The following is a 19845-nucleotide window of genomic DNA, read 5'->3' on the forward strand; positions in this document are numbered from 1 at the left end:
CCCAATCTGGCAACTATGGGGAAATCTTATCTGAATTTGCAGATTGTTCACATTGACCAAATTTATTTAATAACTGTTAACTAATAAAGGTACCAAGTGTTACCAAAACAGTTAAGCATAAGTGAATGGTCATTTGTGCTAGAGATGTGTTAGATGTAAAATTTGTGTGGCATTTGTGTTAGTTTTATGAATCAATGTTTGCTGCAAGTAGGTTGCTGAGTCTTGACTAATTTCATGTATGTATGCTAGCCTAAGCTAGCCAGTAAAGGATTTAGAAAGGAAATGAATAGCATTTACTGGTATTTCTTTCAGCATTTTTCTTATTAATGGTTATAGCGCTAAATCAGTTTACCTGATGATGACAGAACAATTCTCTCTTGTTCTTACTAGAATATAAGCCATTGCCTTTTGATGTAGGGGTATTCCTCAGTATGAGTTGGAAAAGTTGTTGGAGCTTGATAACGAGGTGGTTAATTGGTGGAAGGCAGGTAAGTGGGGAGAGCACCCACTCACTTGCCTCAAGCCAACACTTTTCCTTCAGCTGTAGTTAAGGCGTCATGGTGCCCTCCGACCAACTTGGAAGTTGAAGTTTTTTCCATCTTTTTATTCTATTTATAATGTATTTGTTTTTCGTTCATCTTGGATGTGATGTCCAGCAAAGCCAAAGCTAAAGCTCCCTTGCATGCAGCAAGAGTAAGAAAAAACAGCACAAAACATAAATTCCCTCCTAGATGCCCAAAAGCCTGAGTTATAAACCAAAAAATATTCATTATAATAAACTCCAAGCTTAACAGAACATTCAGTAAATGTTTTTGTTTCCTCCAAAAAGGCCAACAAACCACAACACAAACAAAATAATGGGACATAAAGTAAAAAATTGAAAATTGCCATTAGTTTCAGTAGTTTAAATAAAATAATGGTCTTGTAAACAACTGAGAGCTGTGGGTGAACTGCACTCTTGCCCTTTGTTTCAGCTAAGAACCACACAAATGTGACATGCCTAATCCTCTTGCAAAATTTGTTTCAAAATAGAACCAAAAAAATGTTTTTCATGACAAATCCCATAACAAAATTTGATGAAAAAGAAGAAAAAAAGTACCTAGTTATCACTGTACAAGTAATGCCTCAAACTTAACAGACACTTGGGGTCTGGCTTTCTGACGAGCAACAAAATCCATCGAGTATCAAAGGCTCCATATTCTACCTTCCACTTTAATATTTTCTAGATATCTTACAGATAATAGCAATTCCACATAGTTCCTAATTTAAACTTACCTGTAATTTCCACAACATTCAGTTGAGATTTATCTAAAAATGTATCGCATCTAAAATAGAAGTATAGGTAAAACAATATCTTGATATGGTAGCTGATAAGTACAGAAGTCCACTAAGTTGAGGTCCTTTAAGTTGAGGTGTTACTTGTGAATGAGACTCCAGTGTTCTGCTAGTAAACAGCAAATACAGTATCTCAGACAGTACTTGCAAAGAAAACTTGAGAGATTCTGGAAATTTCTGGATAGAAAATGCTGAGATTCACAGCTGGATTCCTCTGTGAGGATAGTACTTAATATAAAGAAATGCAGTTGTAGAGATGGGTATTCAGTGGCTGGAAAACAGAGCTGGTTTTTGGTGGTGTGATGAGAAGATATGAGCAGGCGGGTAGAGAAGTGACAGTTGTGAAAAGTGGCTGCATGGTAGTATGCCAGTCAATAGGAATATACAGAAAATCAGAAGGAAAGAATACAGATGAGTTAGAACCAGACTAGAATTCAGTTAGTGCTGAAAGAACTCGCCAGACGTTTAATTCTATGAAAATTACAATGATGAATAATTATGAGATCCTAACTGCCAATGGAGTATGTAGGCCTAAACAAAAATGTATCATTTTTTTTGTAAATTTTGTTCTTTTTTATATTTAAAAGAAATTAAATTCTTATGTTACTTTCTAATATTTCTCATCTTTGGTATTAATTTTTAGTCTCAAATTTCAGTAACTGGACCTCTTCAAGAACGCCATATTGGTTATATGTGTCGTGAAACACTGCGTGGCCTTGAGTACCTTCATCGAATGGGAAAAATGCATCGGGATATCAAGGTAAAGAAATATTTTAATTTTTTAAATATTGAACATGTGGTTTCTCACCATGTTTTGTAACTATCATCGAGTGTGGTACAAACAGTTGAACATGTTGATAAACAAGAGCTGAACAAAATTGTTATGTACATGTGCAGTGAAGAGTGGTACTATAGTGCAAAGTTGATTGACACAGATGCAGTTGAATAGTCACTTCTGGATGGACAGTGCCAGACTGAGTAAAAGTCATCCAGGATTACAGTATACAAGAAAATAGGAACCAAATAATGAAAAAGAATGGTGGACTTCTTAAGATTAATAGATCTTTTGTTTGCCCCTGAAAAGATTGCAAAAGCAGCTAACATAAAAAGTGTTTTGATTTTGCAGCCCATGATAAATAACATCAGTTTAAAAAACATGTTGCTTCACAATAAATAATTGGTTGATAAAAAGGAGTAAAAGATTAGTAACTTGAATCTGAACCGGAACTTACTGTATTTGTTCAAATATGTATAGCATTAGTATTAAAGGAAAGTTAATCAAACTGGTTTATTTGATGATATAAAACCCTAGAGTATTTAAGACCCCTAGACCCTCCACCTTAATTTCAGAAGGGGATATTTTCTTGTTTTTACATATACCGTATATTTTCGTGTATAAGACGACCTTTAGATAAGATGAGGTAAAAAATTACAACAAATTTTTGTGAATTTATCTCATATCTGTAGTATAAGACGACTGCTAAATTATAAAACCATCTGTGTATAGGCTAGCATTTGCAACAACAGGCATCTTATGAAGTATTGGTTGTGAGATGATGTTATTACAAGTGCAGTGCTGTTTTACATACTGTATCCTTAGAAATTCAAAATACTGGATATACTCATGTATCATGCGACTTTTGAAGACCTAATTTTGAAGCTAAATTAAAGGGGGTCGCATCCTACACGAAATATAAAATTAGCGTATGTAATATTCACATATTAGTATTATATTATAAAATACAAACGTAACGAATATGCATCTTTTCCATGGATCTTTTAACATGTTACTCCAATGTATCCAGTAATATTGTATGTATATTTGCATATTAATAATTGCATTATAAAATACAAACATAGCGTTCATGCGCCATTTGCATTGTTTAGGTTTTTGTGAACGTAAACAACGATACCTTCTGGGAATTTTTGTTTTGGCATAAATTCAATTTCCGTTTAAAGATAACTGTGGGGAAGGTTTCGTCCCATTTGCCATACACGTTAAAACAACAGTAAAATGTGTTCTTTCTTGCCCAGTAGTTTTGATTAAAATACTCTTCTCTCCAGTATTGTTTGCGGTTGAGTTTGATGGCATATCTAAGTTTAGGAGTTTCATCCATTTGCCAATGCACGATAATTTATAGCCATTAGCGCTTGAACATTGTTTTCTCAGCTTCAGCTACGACTTGCAGCTTAAATTTTGCAGTATATTTCCTTGCGATCTTTTCTCCATAGCGAATAAGGGTATAATGTAAAATATATATCAGTCCTATTCTACTTAATGTCATTTGCAACCTAAGTACAGTAACTTGTTTACTATTGTACGATGGTTGAAATTCAAGCAAAACAGCTGTTGTTATCCGATTCAGTTGTTCATAGCCGCGGCCTAGACCGTGTTCATAACAAAACGAATATACTGTAACGTAACTAACAATACTTTTATCATTCTCTTTTACTTTTTTAACTTATGTAACTGGAAGATGTGATAAAGAGATGGAGTAAAAGAGGTTACTCTATAGTAATATGGTCTCTCAAAACAGGAACTCGCATGATACACGAGATACATGATAAAATAATTTTTTATGGCTGAAAATTTGGGGGTCGTACGATGCATGAGGTCGCGCGTTAACGAGGATATACGGTAAACGAAGTGACAACGTCGATTCTATATCATGTTTTTCCTACTCATGTCGCCTAAAAGGGAAACCATTGTTTTGTTTGCGTTTCATCAGCTATCATAAGCAACCCCTAACAACAATGCGATAAGGTATAATAATTAATGTACATAATTATTGTTCATGTGACTGAATTGTTCTAAACAGTTACAAACAGCCTGAATTTTTAATGGAAAATGGTTTTATTACCTTTATTATCTCTTTATTTCATAATGTGAATCTTTTCATGTATGTCGGTGGTTATCGCACCGAGGCCGATTCTAGCCTACCGATAAACATTGCTTAAAATTCAAGGTTTGATTTTTAGAATGGTAGTATAAGACGACCCCCAATTTTTAGGTGTGAATTTTAGGAGATGAAGGTCATCTTATACACGGAAATATATGGTAAGCCTTTAATGTCATTGAAATATATAAACTACAATATGGGAGAAAAAACTTGGACCAAACATGCAACTAGAACAGCAGGAAAAATCCTCGTCTTGGTAATTCTACTGCAATTTACAAGAGAAAACATTTGATAATATTCCTCCCTCTCCTGAATTTATGAGTGCTTAAATTGCAAAAATTGCAGGTTAAATATAAAAATTATTTAAAAGCTCGTATATTGAAATAAGATGTTAAGTTTAATTAAAAAAAAAGTCATGTACTTGTGTTTTTATGGAAAATCAATGTTTAAGTCTGGCCTATAGGCTAGCCTGCTTCGTGTGAAGGTATGCCACACACTTACTGAGCATCCTTGCTCCCCTTGCTCTCTTTCTGGTACAGTATTTTGATTCACATTTATTTTGTAGAGATTTTGTGGTATTTTATCAAAGTTATTCAATAACGCGCCATGCATGGGATATAACCTTTTAAAACAAAAAATTTCATTTCAGGGTGCTAACATCTTGTTAACAGAAAATGGAGATGTTAAGCTTGCAGACTTTGGTGTTTCAGCTCAAATCACTGCAACTATAAGCAAGAGGAAATCATTTATTGGAACTCCATATTGGATGGCCCCAGAGGTAAGTTCTAATCTCTCTCTTGTTAGGTTATGGTATCCTCTCTCTTTATCTCCACCACTTTCTGTAAGCTATGGGGTTGGTTGCCTGAATGTGTCCTCGCCAACTGTTTCTGTTGAAAGCCTCTGTTAAATCTTCTCCAAATCTTCCTTTATTTTTTCATGCCATCTAATCTTTTGACATCCTCTTGACCTTCTGCCTCTAAAAGGTTCCACCCCTTCTTTGCTCCTTTCTTTTTCACCCCTCCTTTCCAAATTCCCATACCATCTCAGTCTTGATCCTCTTATCATATCAGTAATTTTACCACCTGGCACTTCCAATTTCATTTTTCAGCCTCAAGCAGTGAGATCCCCAGAGTCCACAATCATGCATCACCACTGGTCTGATTACAGTACAGTTGATATTTATCATAAGTTTATGTGGCATTCTTTTGTCACACTCCTGCCCTCTCCCTCCATTTCCCCCAAGCTGCTTTTATCCTACTTTCACCCTCCATGTTACACCCTCTTGCTCCTGCCCCTCAAAGCTTCTGATGAATTCATTTTTCTTCATGATTTTCTGGGCCTTCCTATTTGTCACTGTGTTGATAGTGGTTGTGGTAAATGAAACCCAGTAACATCATGATTATGCCAACCCTTACACTTAGTGTTCAACATCCATATTTACCACTTATTTAACTTTGTTCCTACAAGGTATTTAAACCTTTGTCTTATAATAGGAGTTCCCTGTCAACTCTAGCTGGTGTGTAGATTACCAGTACTCTTCCTGACAGAACTCCACTTTTCTTTTGGCCATTGGACGAGAAAAAGCTACACACCAACTTGAGGGAGCTGAAGGCAATTCATTTGGCCCATCAGTCTTTTGCAACAGCAACATTCAACAAGATGGTCATGGTCCATTTGGCCAACACAATTGCATTGGCCTACATCAAGAACCAGGGAGGGACTCACTCCTTCTCTCTTTATAAAGTGGCCAAGAATCTTTTCCTTTGGGCACAGGGCAATCACACCAGAGTTATCACGTTTCATCCAGGGCAAATTAAACGTTCTTGTGGATGAGTTGGGTCACTGCAGACAGGTTCTACCTATGGAATGGACATTGAATCCACAGGTGTGCATCGACCTGTGAAACAGTTGGGAAAGCCATCGATAGACCTGTTTGCAAAGTCGAGGAACCACCGCCTCCCTTACACAGATTCCTTGCTCCAGGACTGGTCAAACCCCCTCTCTCTCTCTCTCTCTCTCTCTCTCTCTCTCTCTCTCTCTCTCTCTCTCTCTCTCTCTCTCTCTCTCTCTCTCTCTCTCTCTCTCTCTCTCTCTCTTAGTTAACGCTCACATATTTTTACAACTTTCTTTACATGTACAGTAGATAGTTTAAATTGATCTAATTTTGTATGTACCGTCTACGAACTGTGAATGTGCTAGTGTGGCAAATACGTTCTAAAATATAGAGATGTAATAATAACTAAGATAAAAAGCACTGTTTGTTCATGAAAAAGCATTTGAGAACAAAGAGAAAGATACGTAGAACAAAGAAGTTCATAAAAACGAGGTTGAGAAGACTTCTAAAAATAGGTCGGTCGGAAAGGGAGAGAAAGAAATTCTCTTCCACCTCTCTATTTTTATGTCAACCATTTATTTCTTTTTTTTAGGGGTAATGTATTAAGCTAACTCTTAAATTAAATTACAGTAAATTTAATTTTATTTAAAAGCTAGCTTAATACTTTGGGAGCATGATTAGGCTCATATTTAGAAATAAGCATTTATTAGCATTTTTGAAGACCATGCCATACTTATGTGAAAATTTGCCTTGCACGAGGGGTTCTGGAACCTACCTTACGTAAGTTTGGGATATGACTGTATTTCCTTTTTTCTCTGTGGTGTTAAGATTTTTTGGTTTTGTTAGTGGTAATTATGATTTTTAGTATAGCATTACTCCATGTATTGTGCATCTTTTGTGATATACCATAGAAGTTGTGTTATAAATTCAGTGTCCCTGTGCTGCTTGTCTAGGAAATGGTAATCAGATTAAGAGACAAAATGTAAATTTTTATATATTTTTTTTTTCTGTAGGTTGCTGCTGTCGAAAGGAAAGGTGGATACAATCAGCTTTGTGATATATGGGCTGTTGGAATCACAGCTATTGAACTAGCAGAATTGCAGCCTCCCATGTTTGACCTTCATCCAATGCGGGCTCTGTTTCTCATGTCCAAAAGTGGTTTCAAGCCACCAACCTTAAAAGATAAATCGAAGTGGACACAAAACTTCCATAATTTTGTAAAGGTAAATGCTACTGTGTTGTGAGTTACCTTTCCAAGAAATCTGTAAGCAGTAGGTCATATTTTCAATATGTCATTTGATTGATGTTTTCATTAGACATAATTTGCTCCTAGGTATTGCAGTCCCCTATGAGAAAATGCTGTACAGGCAGTCCCCGCTTATTGGTGGTATCGGTTAACAGCGTTTCAGTTTTTACAAAACTTGGCTGACGACGTCGTTAATCAGATTTTCGGCGCTGGTAAGCAGTTTTTGGTGCTGGTAAGTGGTTTATTGGCGTCGGTTGGTGGTTTATCAGCTTCGATAAAGCGAATTTTGGTGCCGGTAAGCAGTTTGTTGGTGCTTACAGCGTTGTAAATGCCATTTATTACCATAATTACTGTGATGTTATGGTTATCGACGATTTTTGGTTATTGGCGCTCGGCTGGGAACGGAACCCTCGCCGTTAACTGGGGACTGCCTGTATTGTTAGTAATGTAGTGTCCCCCATTTGTACATCAGACCTTATTCATTTATAATTACTATATTGAAATAGTTTTGGGTACATTTTCTTAATGTATTAATTAGTATTGATTTAAAACTTTTAGTAATAACAGCACACCTGAAGGTTACTTTTTGTTTTCAGTTGGCATTAACTAAAAATCCCAAGAGAAGACCTACTGCAGATAAGCTTTTAATGCATCCATTTGTAGCTGCAGACCTTCCAAAATGGTTAGCGATTGAGCTCTTACAAAAAGCTCACAATCCACAACACTCGTATCCACCTGAGCTAGAGGTATGTTATGCTTTTGTTTTTAGTCACTCTGAAAGAATGTAAAAGCTTTATACAATTTTGTATGTTATGTATTCCCTTGCAATTTTCTTACCACTATTTATGGTTTTGCTGCCTCATTATGTAATGTGAGATAGAAATTTGCAGGCCTCATTACCTCAACCTTTTCTCCCCTAATGTTGGGTGAATGTGTAAGAACTGTAAGAACTATGCCCATAATGTGCTTAATAGAGAGGACATATGAATTTTCTATTTTGGGACCTGGGAATTCAGCCAAAACAAGCTACCTTTACCAAAGTATTTAGTTTCCAAATCAAAGTTATGATATATTTTAACCTAGAGGGCTTTAGGATCACCTTCTTTTTGAGATCTGTGCTTTCTCTTTGAGATCTGTTAGGCTGCTAATCATTGATAGTGAGATAAAGAAATTTGATTCTTTCTGTGCTTACATGGCATAATGTAGGCTACTGCTCATGAAGTATTTCATATCATCTGTCTGTATTCCTACTATAGAGAACAAATCACATTCTCAGTCCCAGTGTCTGGGCTTTGTCCATAAATACTATCCTTTTATCCATAAAGCTTTGAGAATGTTTTATTCTGTCATCAAATATTGACATGCTTACAATATGCTTATTCTGTATACTTAAAAATCTACTCAAGTGTTGTTCAAATGAAGGGCAAACATAGGAAGGTGAGTTAGTCTGGATTTGACCAAATTTACAACCTATGTAATAAAACCCTTTGTTTTACGAAATCAGAATTCACATCAATAGGTAAGTGTCACACAAGGTGAAGTTTGAAAAAGGAAAGATTAAAAAGAATATTTGTTCTTGGCAGCCACTGGTTTATATAATCTGTGAACTGTTAATGGGCTTTTACAGACAGGAAACTTAGATGACTCCTCTCCAAGATACGAAAATGTTAGACAGGTATTCAGGTCATATAGCTGATTGAGGAGATTTGACCTAGAAATCTACTGCAGTGAAAAAATAAGGAAGTATGAGAGTGTCAAGAAAACTTGAAAAATCCAAAGGGTTGGTGAGTAGCTTAATGCACAGTGATCCAAAACCCTAATCAATGAAGATTCATAAGACTACACTGCGCACACACTTTTTCATCAAAAGACTATCAAAATTATTTGCTTGTATAAATATAATTTGATAGCTGAGCAAAGGGTGAGTTTTAAATAGTGGTAAAAACAAGCAAGCACAGGGTGCCATCCTCTGCTATTGTATTGAATGACTTCCCCAGATCTACAAGTTTTAAGCTTGCACTCATCATTTTGCAAGAATTAGTAGCAACAATAAATTTTTTTTGTTCATGATCTTGTCTGTCACACTAGTTAATTTCTTTTTTGTTAGATGATACTGTTTTCTTTTAAAGTGTAATGTTTATATTTATTATAAATAACTTTTTCAATAGGTAAAGGATTCTTTTACGATTTTTTAGTATTATTGAGTGAATAAGAACTTATCCTCATTGAATTCTTGAAATAATGGGCTCATTAGTCAGTTGATCACCTAACAATCTATTTTTGAGGAACCTAACTGAATCTTACAGTAATGGTTGCCTGTTTTTCTGTATGCAGAACTCCCAGTTGTGCTAGACTCATTGGTTAGGATAAAGAAAACTCACTTTGCACATGATCTGTCCTATCATTGGGTATTCCTTCTGCTTAATCCTTATTTACTCATGGAAAGTTGGGTATACAGGAAGACTGATGGAAGACCAATTCCTTGGGTAAATTGTGCTTCCTGACCAGGCAAGAAGCCAAATCCAGCAGAAACATGGTCTTTAGGGTGAGGTCAAAAGATGCCTTCTGTAAGGCTTACATCAGATTTGTAATGGGCTCCGCAATACCACTGGAATGTCCCCACCTTGGAGGCTGGAGAGAATGTAGCAAGTCATTTTCCAAAATTTCTGATCAAATTTTTCAAATCATTATTATCTGGTCAAACACCTGTTAGAAAGCCCTCCTGTAACTTTAATGGAGAAAGAGAGAATATCCTCTGATAGTGCAGAAAAGATAGGAATTCTGTAATCAAAGGTATTTAAGCCATACAGAATTATCATGGTTTTGGAAGCCATAAACTCCAAATGGACAGTACTTGATTTTCTGGATTATAAATTGTTCATATTTTTTGTTTTATTATTTAAGGGGTTATAACTTCATAATTATAGTTTTCTAAATACTGTATGTCAAAGCAATGCTTGATAGTATATTTATCTTCTTTCTATTCCTAGATGGATGAGGAAGGTGCTGTCTCTAATGTTCCTCAAAGAATAACTTCTAGAACACCGACACGTCCTAAGCAGAGAACAAAATCAGAATTACACAGTAAGTGCTGTCTTTCATAAAAGTGCTTAGTTAAATGAATCACAAAATGAGATCAGGTTTAACAGTTGTCAGAATATTAAACATCTTAATTGCTTTGTAGATATAGATTGAAATAAATGCTGGTAAAATGAAGAAATACTGATCTTTAGTTAAAGGGAGTCACTAGAAGTTCCATTGGTACCTTGGTGCAATTTTGTGCTTATTAGTCTCTCGTGGCATAAGTGCATTCATATTTGTATCGCTTGATATTATTTATTTCAGTGGAATCTGTAAACTTTGAACCACCTCTAGTCACAGAGCTGAATGCAGAGCCGCCACCAGCCCGGTACCCTGCTGCTGGTCAGCCTTGGGACCCTGCAATGGAGGTATGTGCTGTTATTTCAGTTTTGTGTGAGTTTTTTTATTTGCATTATCAGTCATTTAAAAGTATAATGGTTTCTTCATTAATATTGTTGATAGGATGACAAAGAAGAGGTGCCCCATTGATGAAAACATTTTTCAGCTGAAGGCCTGTCTTTTTGTGAACAATTCAGTTCTAGGCTGGAATTTAAAAGGGAACCAAGCCATTAGCCATTTGCAGCAAGTAAAGGATGGGTACATCAGTTTAACCTGAAAAAATTGAAATTACAGGAGGAAAAGCAATTTGAAGGAGAGGCCACCTGCATGTTTCTCACAGAGCAAAAGAAAAAAAATTAAAGATGTAGGCTATGATATCAGGCAGGTTTTCATCCATGATGAAACTGGATTGTTCTGGAAGAAAATGACTAGCAGGACCTTTTTCTACCAAGTGCAAAGCAGGCATGAGGCTTTAAAGCATGGAAGGTCAGAGTAACTCTGGTGCTATGTGGCATTGCAGCTGGCCATATTATAAAGCCTGGTGTTGTTTACGAAGCAAATAATCCCATGCTTTGAATATAGTAAAAATAAGTGGCTATTTCCTGTTCACTGGCAGTACAGTAAGCAAGGCATTGATCACTCTAGTGCTTTTCACACAGTAGCTCCATGAATGTTCCATCTCTGAAGGAAAAAGCTATTTAGAGAAGGAATGCTTGTCTTTTGTAAAGTTCTTTTGATAATAGATAATGCTCCTGGCCATTCTCAATTCGTTGCCATTGAACACGCAGATGTGCATGTGTTTCTGCCTCCCAACTTGACTGCACCTCTCCAGTCTCTTGACTGACCAAGGCATCATTTGCTTTGTCAATACTGCTGACACTTGGCAGGTCTTTGACATGATCCACACAGTTATTGATGCTGACTGTGATGTGAATTTTATGGACTGCTGGAAAGCATTTACCATTGCAGATGCAGCAAAGTTTTTCCAGGGAGCAATGGGTGAATTGAAGCCAGAAATGGTGACTGCTTGCTGGGAGAATGTGGAGTGAGGCTTTGAATTTAATGGGGGACATGATTGATGATGATATTGAGGATCTCAGAGGATGTCAACCAGACAGACAGGGAGCTGGAAGGTCTAATTAAGTCATCTACATCAGAGGATGAAGATGAATCAGAAAGTGAAGCTGAACCTCCAAAGTGGACACTGGAGAACGTGAGTGAGTTTTTCAGCTTAATTAAGACAGCTAAAGATAGAATCAAGGATTATGATCTTTCCATGGAATGGAGCATCAAAGTCACCCATATTGTATCTGAGGCAGTGTTACTACTACAACAGGTGTATGACAAATTCAGAAGGCAGAGTAAAAAACTACCAATTGATCTTCTAGAGGAAGGAAAAAAAAAAAAAGTGCCCAGTGTTGATGATCATCAGCCTTCAGATTCTAAAACAACAGACACTGCAATGCCTGCACTGTCCTGCCATACCCCCTATTCCATGTTTACCAATTTTTAGTAGCCATATTTTATACAGTGATAACCTAAAGTAAGTCCTAGTGGGTATACATAATCTTGACCAAAATGAGCAGGTATGAGCAGGCATTTACTTCCGTGCTCATAGAAATAAGGCAGTGACGTTCATGAGCATTGGAGTTTTGAGGAAATGTGGAATTTTAGTGAAAGCTGATCCTTTTAGCCAACCCAGTGAGAGCGGTGTGTGAAGATCAGTGGTCTGGTTAAACTGTGATACAGAAGTAAACATCTGTGGGTCATTTGATGTTTTGTACATTTTTTATGAAGTGTGTAGTGTATTAACTTGAAAAACAATTCTGTAACTGGTGAAGCTATGTAAATTGATTGATTTTTATGTAAACTTTTTCTTTTCCTTTTTCAGCCAACATCATATGCAAATAGGAAATATCAGTCTAATTATGTGCAGTTAATTCAGCACATGCTTGGTGATCAGTGCAAATCTACTTTAGTACTGTTTCTTGAAATTTTAGGGAATTTTACACACACTGCACTTTTGATTTATTTCCTTTTATTTACATACATTTTTCAGTATTTTGCTACCCTCTTTCATAGAGGAGGGAATGTAATAAGAGATTCTACTTTTTTACCCAAGGAAGGAGATATCAGCTTGGACAACAATGATGTTGCTGAGAATTGGATGGAGAGTGATCCAGATACTGAAGTCAAAACCAAGTAAGTGAGATGGCTTGTTTTTATGTCTGTGTGAACACTGTTTAAAACACATCCTTCTGTATATATTGTCTGTGTTCACAATTCATTTGATGATAATCATAATTTTGTATATATAGTAAATATTTTTAGGAAGGTAGCAATAATTGGTCAGGTACACTGTATTTAAAATGTAAATACTGTATAGTTCACATAGTAAAATTGCTTATATGCTTTGTTAAATGCACAAAGTTGTGCTTATAAACATTCTCAGTCATATATTGAACTGCTGTCTTAGTGGTGTATTGAAAGTGAAGGGTGTATTGAGCTCTAACTTTAGATGAGTTGAATTAATGTCATTGAAGAATTGATTTCAGGGTAAATATGCATGTGCTGGTGTGTAATTATTAAAGGTATGAAGATCTTCAGTGGGATTTGTGTAAATTGAAGTAATAGTTGGAAATATAGTGTTTGAAATATGAATATTCATTTTTGTCAGGTTTTTTCCTTCAAGTGTAATAAAGTTTTTCCCCGTGTATTTTAGATACTGATTAAATCTGCTGTATATTTGTGTATTGTTTTGGGTGAACAGTTACCTTGTAAAGCAGATGCTCATTGATTTATCATTATTTTGCCTGCTTTATTTCCTTTACTTCTGATATTTTTTGAGTTCATTCCATCTTTTAATTTGGGTTCATTCAGTTAATTTGCAAATTTTGTAGTTATGTATATTTCAGTGATTTACATTTAGTTTCCCAGTTGTGTTGGTCCTTAAAGGTCCCTGGGAATCTTTTTACAAGCTAGTCTTCTTTAATGGTTATTAAAAGCTAAAGCTTTGCCGTTTGTACCTACCTGCTGTTTCCTATTCAGTAACTGATTTTCTTCATAATATTCCATGTTAATAATGATGAATAAATTCTAAACTCAGTATGCCACTTCCCAGGGTCCACATTGTTTTACCATACATGACAAGGATTTTTTTAGTATTTAAACCCCAGCTAATAATCTTTAGAGCTTTAGTAGATTCTTTGTAGCTTAGAGGCTTTCCTTAGTATTAATAATAGAGGGGAGGACTAACCATGCTTGTGTGTGCATATCCTCATTGAAACCTTACCATCATTATTTTACCAAGAGAATCTCTATTAATAGTTCAGTCAGTTTGGAATAGAATTGTAGCTGCTAGAAGTAGCAGGTAACTTACTGAGGCTGTATGAGAGCCCCCTATTTATCATATAGATGTGGAAGCTTGAATTTCAAGTCAAGGGCCCCTGTGGGCTTGTTCCATATGAATAGATTCCATCTACTGAATAATAATAATAATAATTATACTGTAGACCTAAGATACCTATGTAATGGATGTGTTCATAATTTCTGAAGTAACTCTTCTATACAAACAAATACACGTTAATTTTGAACAAAAATATGTGAATACAATTTAGCATTGGAGGGATGTTAAATTTGGACAAGTGGAATTTCTACATATTAAATATCATTAGGAAGATTACATAGACTGCACCACCATAACTATGATTTCTTTAGCTCTTGGAATAGTGAAGTACTTTAATTTAATTATATCAGATTAGTTCAAGAAAAGCTTTGAAATGCTTAAGTGAGATGAGGAAGAAGAATTATTATAACTTGCTGTTGGAAATAAAGGTGTCCATACAATATACAAGTCTGTTATTTTACTTATGCTATAGTGGCATGCATGATATGGTATTAACCAATGATAGTCATATCAGTAGACTTAAGTCTTTGAGTCTTTCTCAGTCCCTTGCCAGAGAGAAACCCTTACTATATCATTAGTGTCATTGCTGCCCAGGGCATTTTATGAAGGAAATGTTTGTGGGTTTAGGAGCCCAAACACTCATTACACCACATTCCTCATTGTTAAGCCTTTGCTGGATGACATCATATGTGATTATGATATGGAAGTATTTTTGATGTGAATTTTACAAAATTTAACTTTTTATCTTTGGATTTGGCCTAAATAGAATGTAAAATGAGTTACATTTGGTTGAATGACATTGTAAAGTGCTCAGTAAGGATGCAGATTGGCCAGTTATCATGGTTCCAAATTGGATATTTGGAAGGAGAAAAGGGGCATACTAGGTGCTTTATGGTATACATTAATTTTAGGACCTATATCTTGATAAGGAATAAACACTGCTGAGAAGGCAGCTGTAATGTTATGGAATTTGAGGTTATAGTTTATTATCTTAGCCTTTCATGGACCAAAGGAAGTGTGTGAGGTAGAGGGTCTGGCTTAATCAGTATTCTTGCAGATTATTGCCATTCCATACATTTTTTTTCTTCCATGGAGCCATCATTTGCTGCATAGACCTTGAAATGTTGGACTGTTCACTGTTATTACAGACATGAATAGCAGTTGTGATGACATTTGTGAACCTTGAAGGTGTAGTTTTCCAGAGTTACTAACCATTACTGTGGGCTTTTTCCATAAGAATAGGGTTCATATTCTGAACAATAATAAAGTGTTTTCCTGCTTCTTTTTCTTTGTCTCTTGGTCTGTTTGCTATCACTGCTGCAGATTTATTTGGCTATGGCAAGAGGCCCTTTTGGAAAATAAAGATAAGTAGTGATTCTAACTTCAAATTTAGACACCTCTTTCTTCTCTTTGCACTTTTTCTCAATCTCAACAAGCACAGTATCAAGGTCCTCTCTTTCTCAGTACGCGGTACCGCGGTTCTTTAGACAACATGCTGTCTCCACAAGTCTAATTTATGTCAGAAAATTAGCACTTTGATGAATCATTTTTAAGTTTTCTGAAGAAAAACTAGCAAAAATTTATTCAAGAACTGCAGAAAAATTCTTTTGACTTATAGCTTTTCATGCTGTTTCCTCACGTCTAATTTATGTCAGAAAATGAGAATCTTGACAAATCACGTACAAGTTTTCTAAAGAAAAGCTGAAAAAAATCTTGGAGGGACAAGAACAGCAGAAAAATTTCTTTAAATTAAAGCTTTTAATGCTCATTTTGTTAAAAACAAAACTGGTATGTTTTAGTTTTTTCAGTTCCAAAATAATTAGGATTAGACACAGTGTTTTAACAAAGTAACAAGGGGAAATACTGTAACAACTTATATTTTGTATTTATGTCAGGGATTATATGATATCCAGTCTAAATGCTGGAGAAAGTTTAAGGAAAAGTGAACACAGTAAAATGTGATTTACAATAGAAGTATAATTTTTGAAAGTTGGAAAAAGTAAGTACTGTAATGTAGAGCTAAAGTGGTTTACACTCGAAACCAGTTTTATGAGGATTCAAGGCTGTTACATCTAGCAGAGAAAAATAACACCAAGCATGAGCAAGCATCCAATATAATTTAGTACAGAATTTTCTAGAGCAGTCAAGACAGACAGAAAGAATAAAAAACTGTCAAAGATACAAATACCACATGAAACAGAGACAATAAAAAAAAAATACAGGAAGTTAGATAAATTACTTCGGGAGGCAAAGTTAGAATACAAAGATTGCATAGAATAAACAACAAAAAAATCCATGAGCTTTTTACCATACTACTGAGATGATCGACTGGAGCTCCAGTCATTGTAAAGATACACAAGGACCTGAAGAAACTAAGTCTTCTGGCTGATAGAAGTCATCTTAGACACTAAGTCTTTATGTTGTATGCGACTGCTTTCTTACCATGGTTAGTGTTGGTAAGATCAGTGATTTATCATTATTGTTCATCAATTAGGCTTTCTCTATTCTTAGAGGAGAAAACCTAATTGTCATTCAGCTTTTGCCATATTTTTTTGCTGAAGTGTCAGTAGTCATTTAATTGTCTTGTTATTAGTGAAGTTATGATAACAAAAGACAGATGTGCACTTGACTTATTAATTTTACTTTTTAAAGCTCTTTGTACTTTTGTAGATTTTGTTTAGTAAACAAAACATTTCATATTTTGTTTGACTTTACCGGCTATATTTACCTTGCTTTACTTGGTAGTTGTACTATCTCCAGATGACATGGCAGTTTAGTTTTTGAGTAATACATATTCACAGAGTGCACCACCTCTTACATTCTGGCAAACGTTATCCAGGTTTCTGGAAACCGTTAAGATCACTTAAGATCTTTTGAGTTGACTCGTTCATGTTGCCAACTTGTTGATCACTAGTGGAATTAGGATACTCAATAGGTTTTACATAACTTTTTTACATTGTCATTATATATACCAGATTGTAGATGAAGTGTGTGTGATGAAAACACTCATGCTGCCGTGAGTACCATCTGGCCAGCTGTTTTAGCTTGTTGAGGAAGCAGTGACAGTTGTGATGAGTAAGGGAACCCTCTTCTGTTATGGGTAGAGGAAAATCCAGGACTTCTTTCAGCAGTTGATGACAATTCTTGGCTACTGCCATATCATTTACTATGCCATGCATTGATTATAGCATAAGAAAAATAAGAGGTTTGTGTACATGGAATAGAGTAATATTGTGAGGAATAGAGTAATTTTAAATTTAAGGACATCTGTTTTGTTTACTGAATGGTATGTCTTATGTATTTAGTGGTCTTAAGTCATAATGTGAAGCATTCTGTAATTGGTTGCTGGAAGTTTTTATTAACAACCAGTTTTATTGAACAGTGATAAGTATATGTATATATATATTATATATTATTGAAGCTTTATTTATTTAAATGCAAACCATGGAGTTTTTCACTGGCCTTTTGAAAGATCCATTGTTTGCTGCATAGGAGTGCAGTTTTTGTTATATGAAAAAGAGAAGTAATATTGTACATTGCATTGGCTGTTTCCTTGCTTAATTTGTTATCACAGAGAACTTTCATCACATTGCCTTATTATCATGGACATGAAATCTCTTATCACACCAGATGCATGCTTGCAGACCAAAAGGCTCCCCTAAGCATGCTTTATGCTACGAAAGATGCCTGCTTTACCCTCACCATACAGTGTGACGTGGTAATGTCAACACTGTAGTGCTGAAGCTCTCACAGGATCACTACTTTTGCTCATTTTTGAAGTGTTTTTTTCATTGTCATTTGGTTTTTCAAGTTTATCTTCTATGGTACAACTTTTGTTTCTGTGTTTATTTATGTAGCAAGAGCTAAAATATAGTGTCATCTTTTGTGCTTTACAAGTTTAAATGTTCAAAAGGCTACTAATCCTCCCAATATAAGCTGTGTCGTCCCTGTGACAACAACCCTCAGGTGGTGACTACAGGCCCATTGCAGTATTGGTCCATGTGTCAGTACTTTGTGGATGTATATGATGAAAAGCCTCCATAGCAGGGTATTGCCATCAGTGCACCTCTTGCTGTGCACTGTAGACATTACTTAAGGTTCTTTGCAGCAAGGGACCCCTTTCATTCCTTTTGTTGTACCTCCATTCATATTCTCTTCCTTCCATCTTACTTTCTCCTCTCTCCTAGCAATTTAATGAGTGCAGCTACAAAGTTTTCCTCCTGTTACACCTTTCAAACCTTTGTACTGTCAATTTCCATTCAGTGCTGAATGGCCTCATAGGTCCCAGCACTTGGCCTGTGGCCTAAATTCTTTATTCTATTCTTTGATGAAAAGCCACCTTGGGATGGTATTGTCCAGTATAGTGAGGTAGTTCATCAAGAGGATAACTAAGGGCTATTGGTGATTGCTGATGCAGTGATCAGCACACTGCTACAGCCTGTGTTTAATGACCAGATGTCCTCAGCTTGTGGTGTCCATTGCAGCAGGAGGTTTCACTGCAGGCACCAAGCTATCACTAGAGTCAAAGGGGCTGGTCGAGTAAAACCTGGGAAATCTTTCAGAGAAGTCTCTAGTGATATTTCATTAGTAATTTTCGAATTTCCTGATTTGTGAAATAATTTGACATTTATTTTTCAGATTATTATTTTTAAGCTATAATTTTTTTTTTTACCACAACCTGTTTTTTTGGAGTATAGTTTCATTGTATATTTTGTATAGACCTGGTGATAGCCATATTGGGCACATGGGAGAATATAGTGGCTGAACCATGGGTTGTGTGTTTTTTTTGAAACTGGTATCAGCCTCCCTCTGGAGGCAGGTCTCTCTGCCTTCCTGGACTGATCCCTTTTGACTTTATGCCCACGACAGCAAAGAGCTCTTTAGACTACAAGTAAGAGTGAAATGAGAGAAAGAGAAAATAGTAGTGATTGTTTTGTCATTGGGTTTTAAAGTTGCCTTCTCATTCTTTTGAAAGCCACAGGCAGGTAGAAACTGATTATTTAGACTTTTGTCAGCTGAACTAATTCTTTGTTTTGTTGTTTTGTGAATGTTGAATCTGTCAGAAGATCGAGCAGGAAGGGAGATTGTGGGGCCTTGTCAGATCTAAAGGCTTGTTACTTTCAAGTTCCCATCCACCCATCCTTTAGAAAATTCTTATGGTTTATGTGAGAGGGGAAAGGACTAAAGCCTGCTTGTGGCACCTGAAATGATTGTGTAGGCTTACTGAGTATGCTTCATCTTCATTCTCATCTCAGCAGTTGGCTTATCATAGCCTCATTGGGAGAAGCATTGCCACATTTCTCCATACTTTTAAACCTGTGTTAGTCCTTGGGGCTGGCAAATTTCTGGAAATTGGACAGATGTTCCTTCTGAAATAACAGAGTATTTGTGAATGCTTAAAGGCTGGGAAAGAAGTGGTTTAACCATTGGAGGACTGAAGCCATTGTTTGGTGAGCATCATGTCAGTCAGCAGCCAAATACTGGCTGGTTTTGATAGGCATCTCATTTATTAAAGAAGCTAGTTTCTCACACGTAACTCAGGATCCAATCTTTCTAGGTTTAACTTGATAATTTACTGGCAGGCAGAGTTGATGCTGCTCCAGGGTTTTCCAGTACTATTAACAGACAAGATTTTGCAGACCCTACAGGGTGGCGACGAAAATCCACTGAGACAGGGAGGTCTTCTAATACCTCTAGAGCTGGG

At 35.9% G+C, this 19845-nt stretch overlaps 1 protein-coding gene across 11 annotated transcripts in view; it reads left to right on the forward strand.

The window, feature by feature from the left end:
- Window positions 1-19845, forward strand: part of hppy (MAP4K3-like protein hppy) — a 181877-nt gene that overhangs the window by 20946 nt on the left and 141086 nt on the right. For all 11 annotated transcript variants that reach the window (XM_067131030.1, XM_067131031.1, XM_067131035.1 and 8 more), the window contains exons 4-10: window positions 1992-2095; window positions 4885-5013; window positions 7083-7292; window positions 7912-8061; window positions 10306-10399; window positions 10661-10764; window positions 12858-12937. In XM_067131030.1, the coding sequence (XP_066987131.1) occupies window positions 1992-2095; window positions 4885-5013; window positions 7083-7292; window positions 7912-8061; window positions 10306-10399; window positions 10661-10764; window positions 12858-12937 (871 nt within the window). The remainder of the gene's footprint in view (window positions 1-1991; window positions 2096-4884; window positions 5014-7082; window positions 7293-7911; window positions 8062-10305; window positions 10400-10660; window positions 10765-12857; window positions 12938-19845) is intronic.

The sequence above is a fragment of the Macrobrachium rosenbergii genome, chromosome 29 (genome assembly GCF_040412425.1).
Source record: "Macrobrachium rosenbergii isolate ZJJX-2024 chromosome 29, ASM4041242v1, whole genome shotgun sequence".
Taxonomy (NCBI): Eukaryota; Metazoa; Arthropoda; class Malacostraca; order Decapoda; family Palaemonidae; genus Macrobrachium; species Macrobrachium rosenbergii.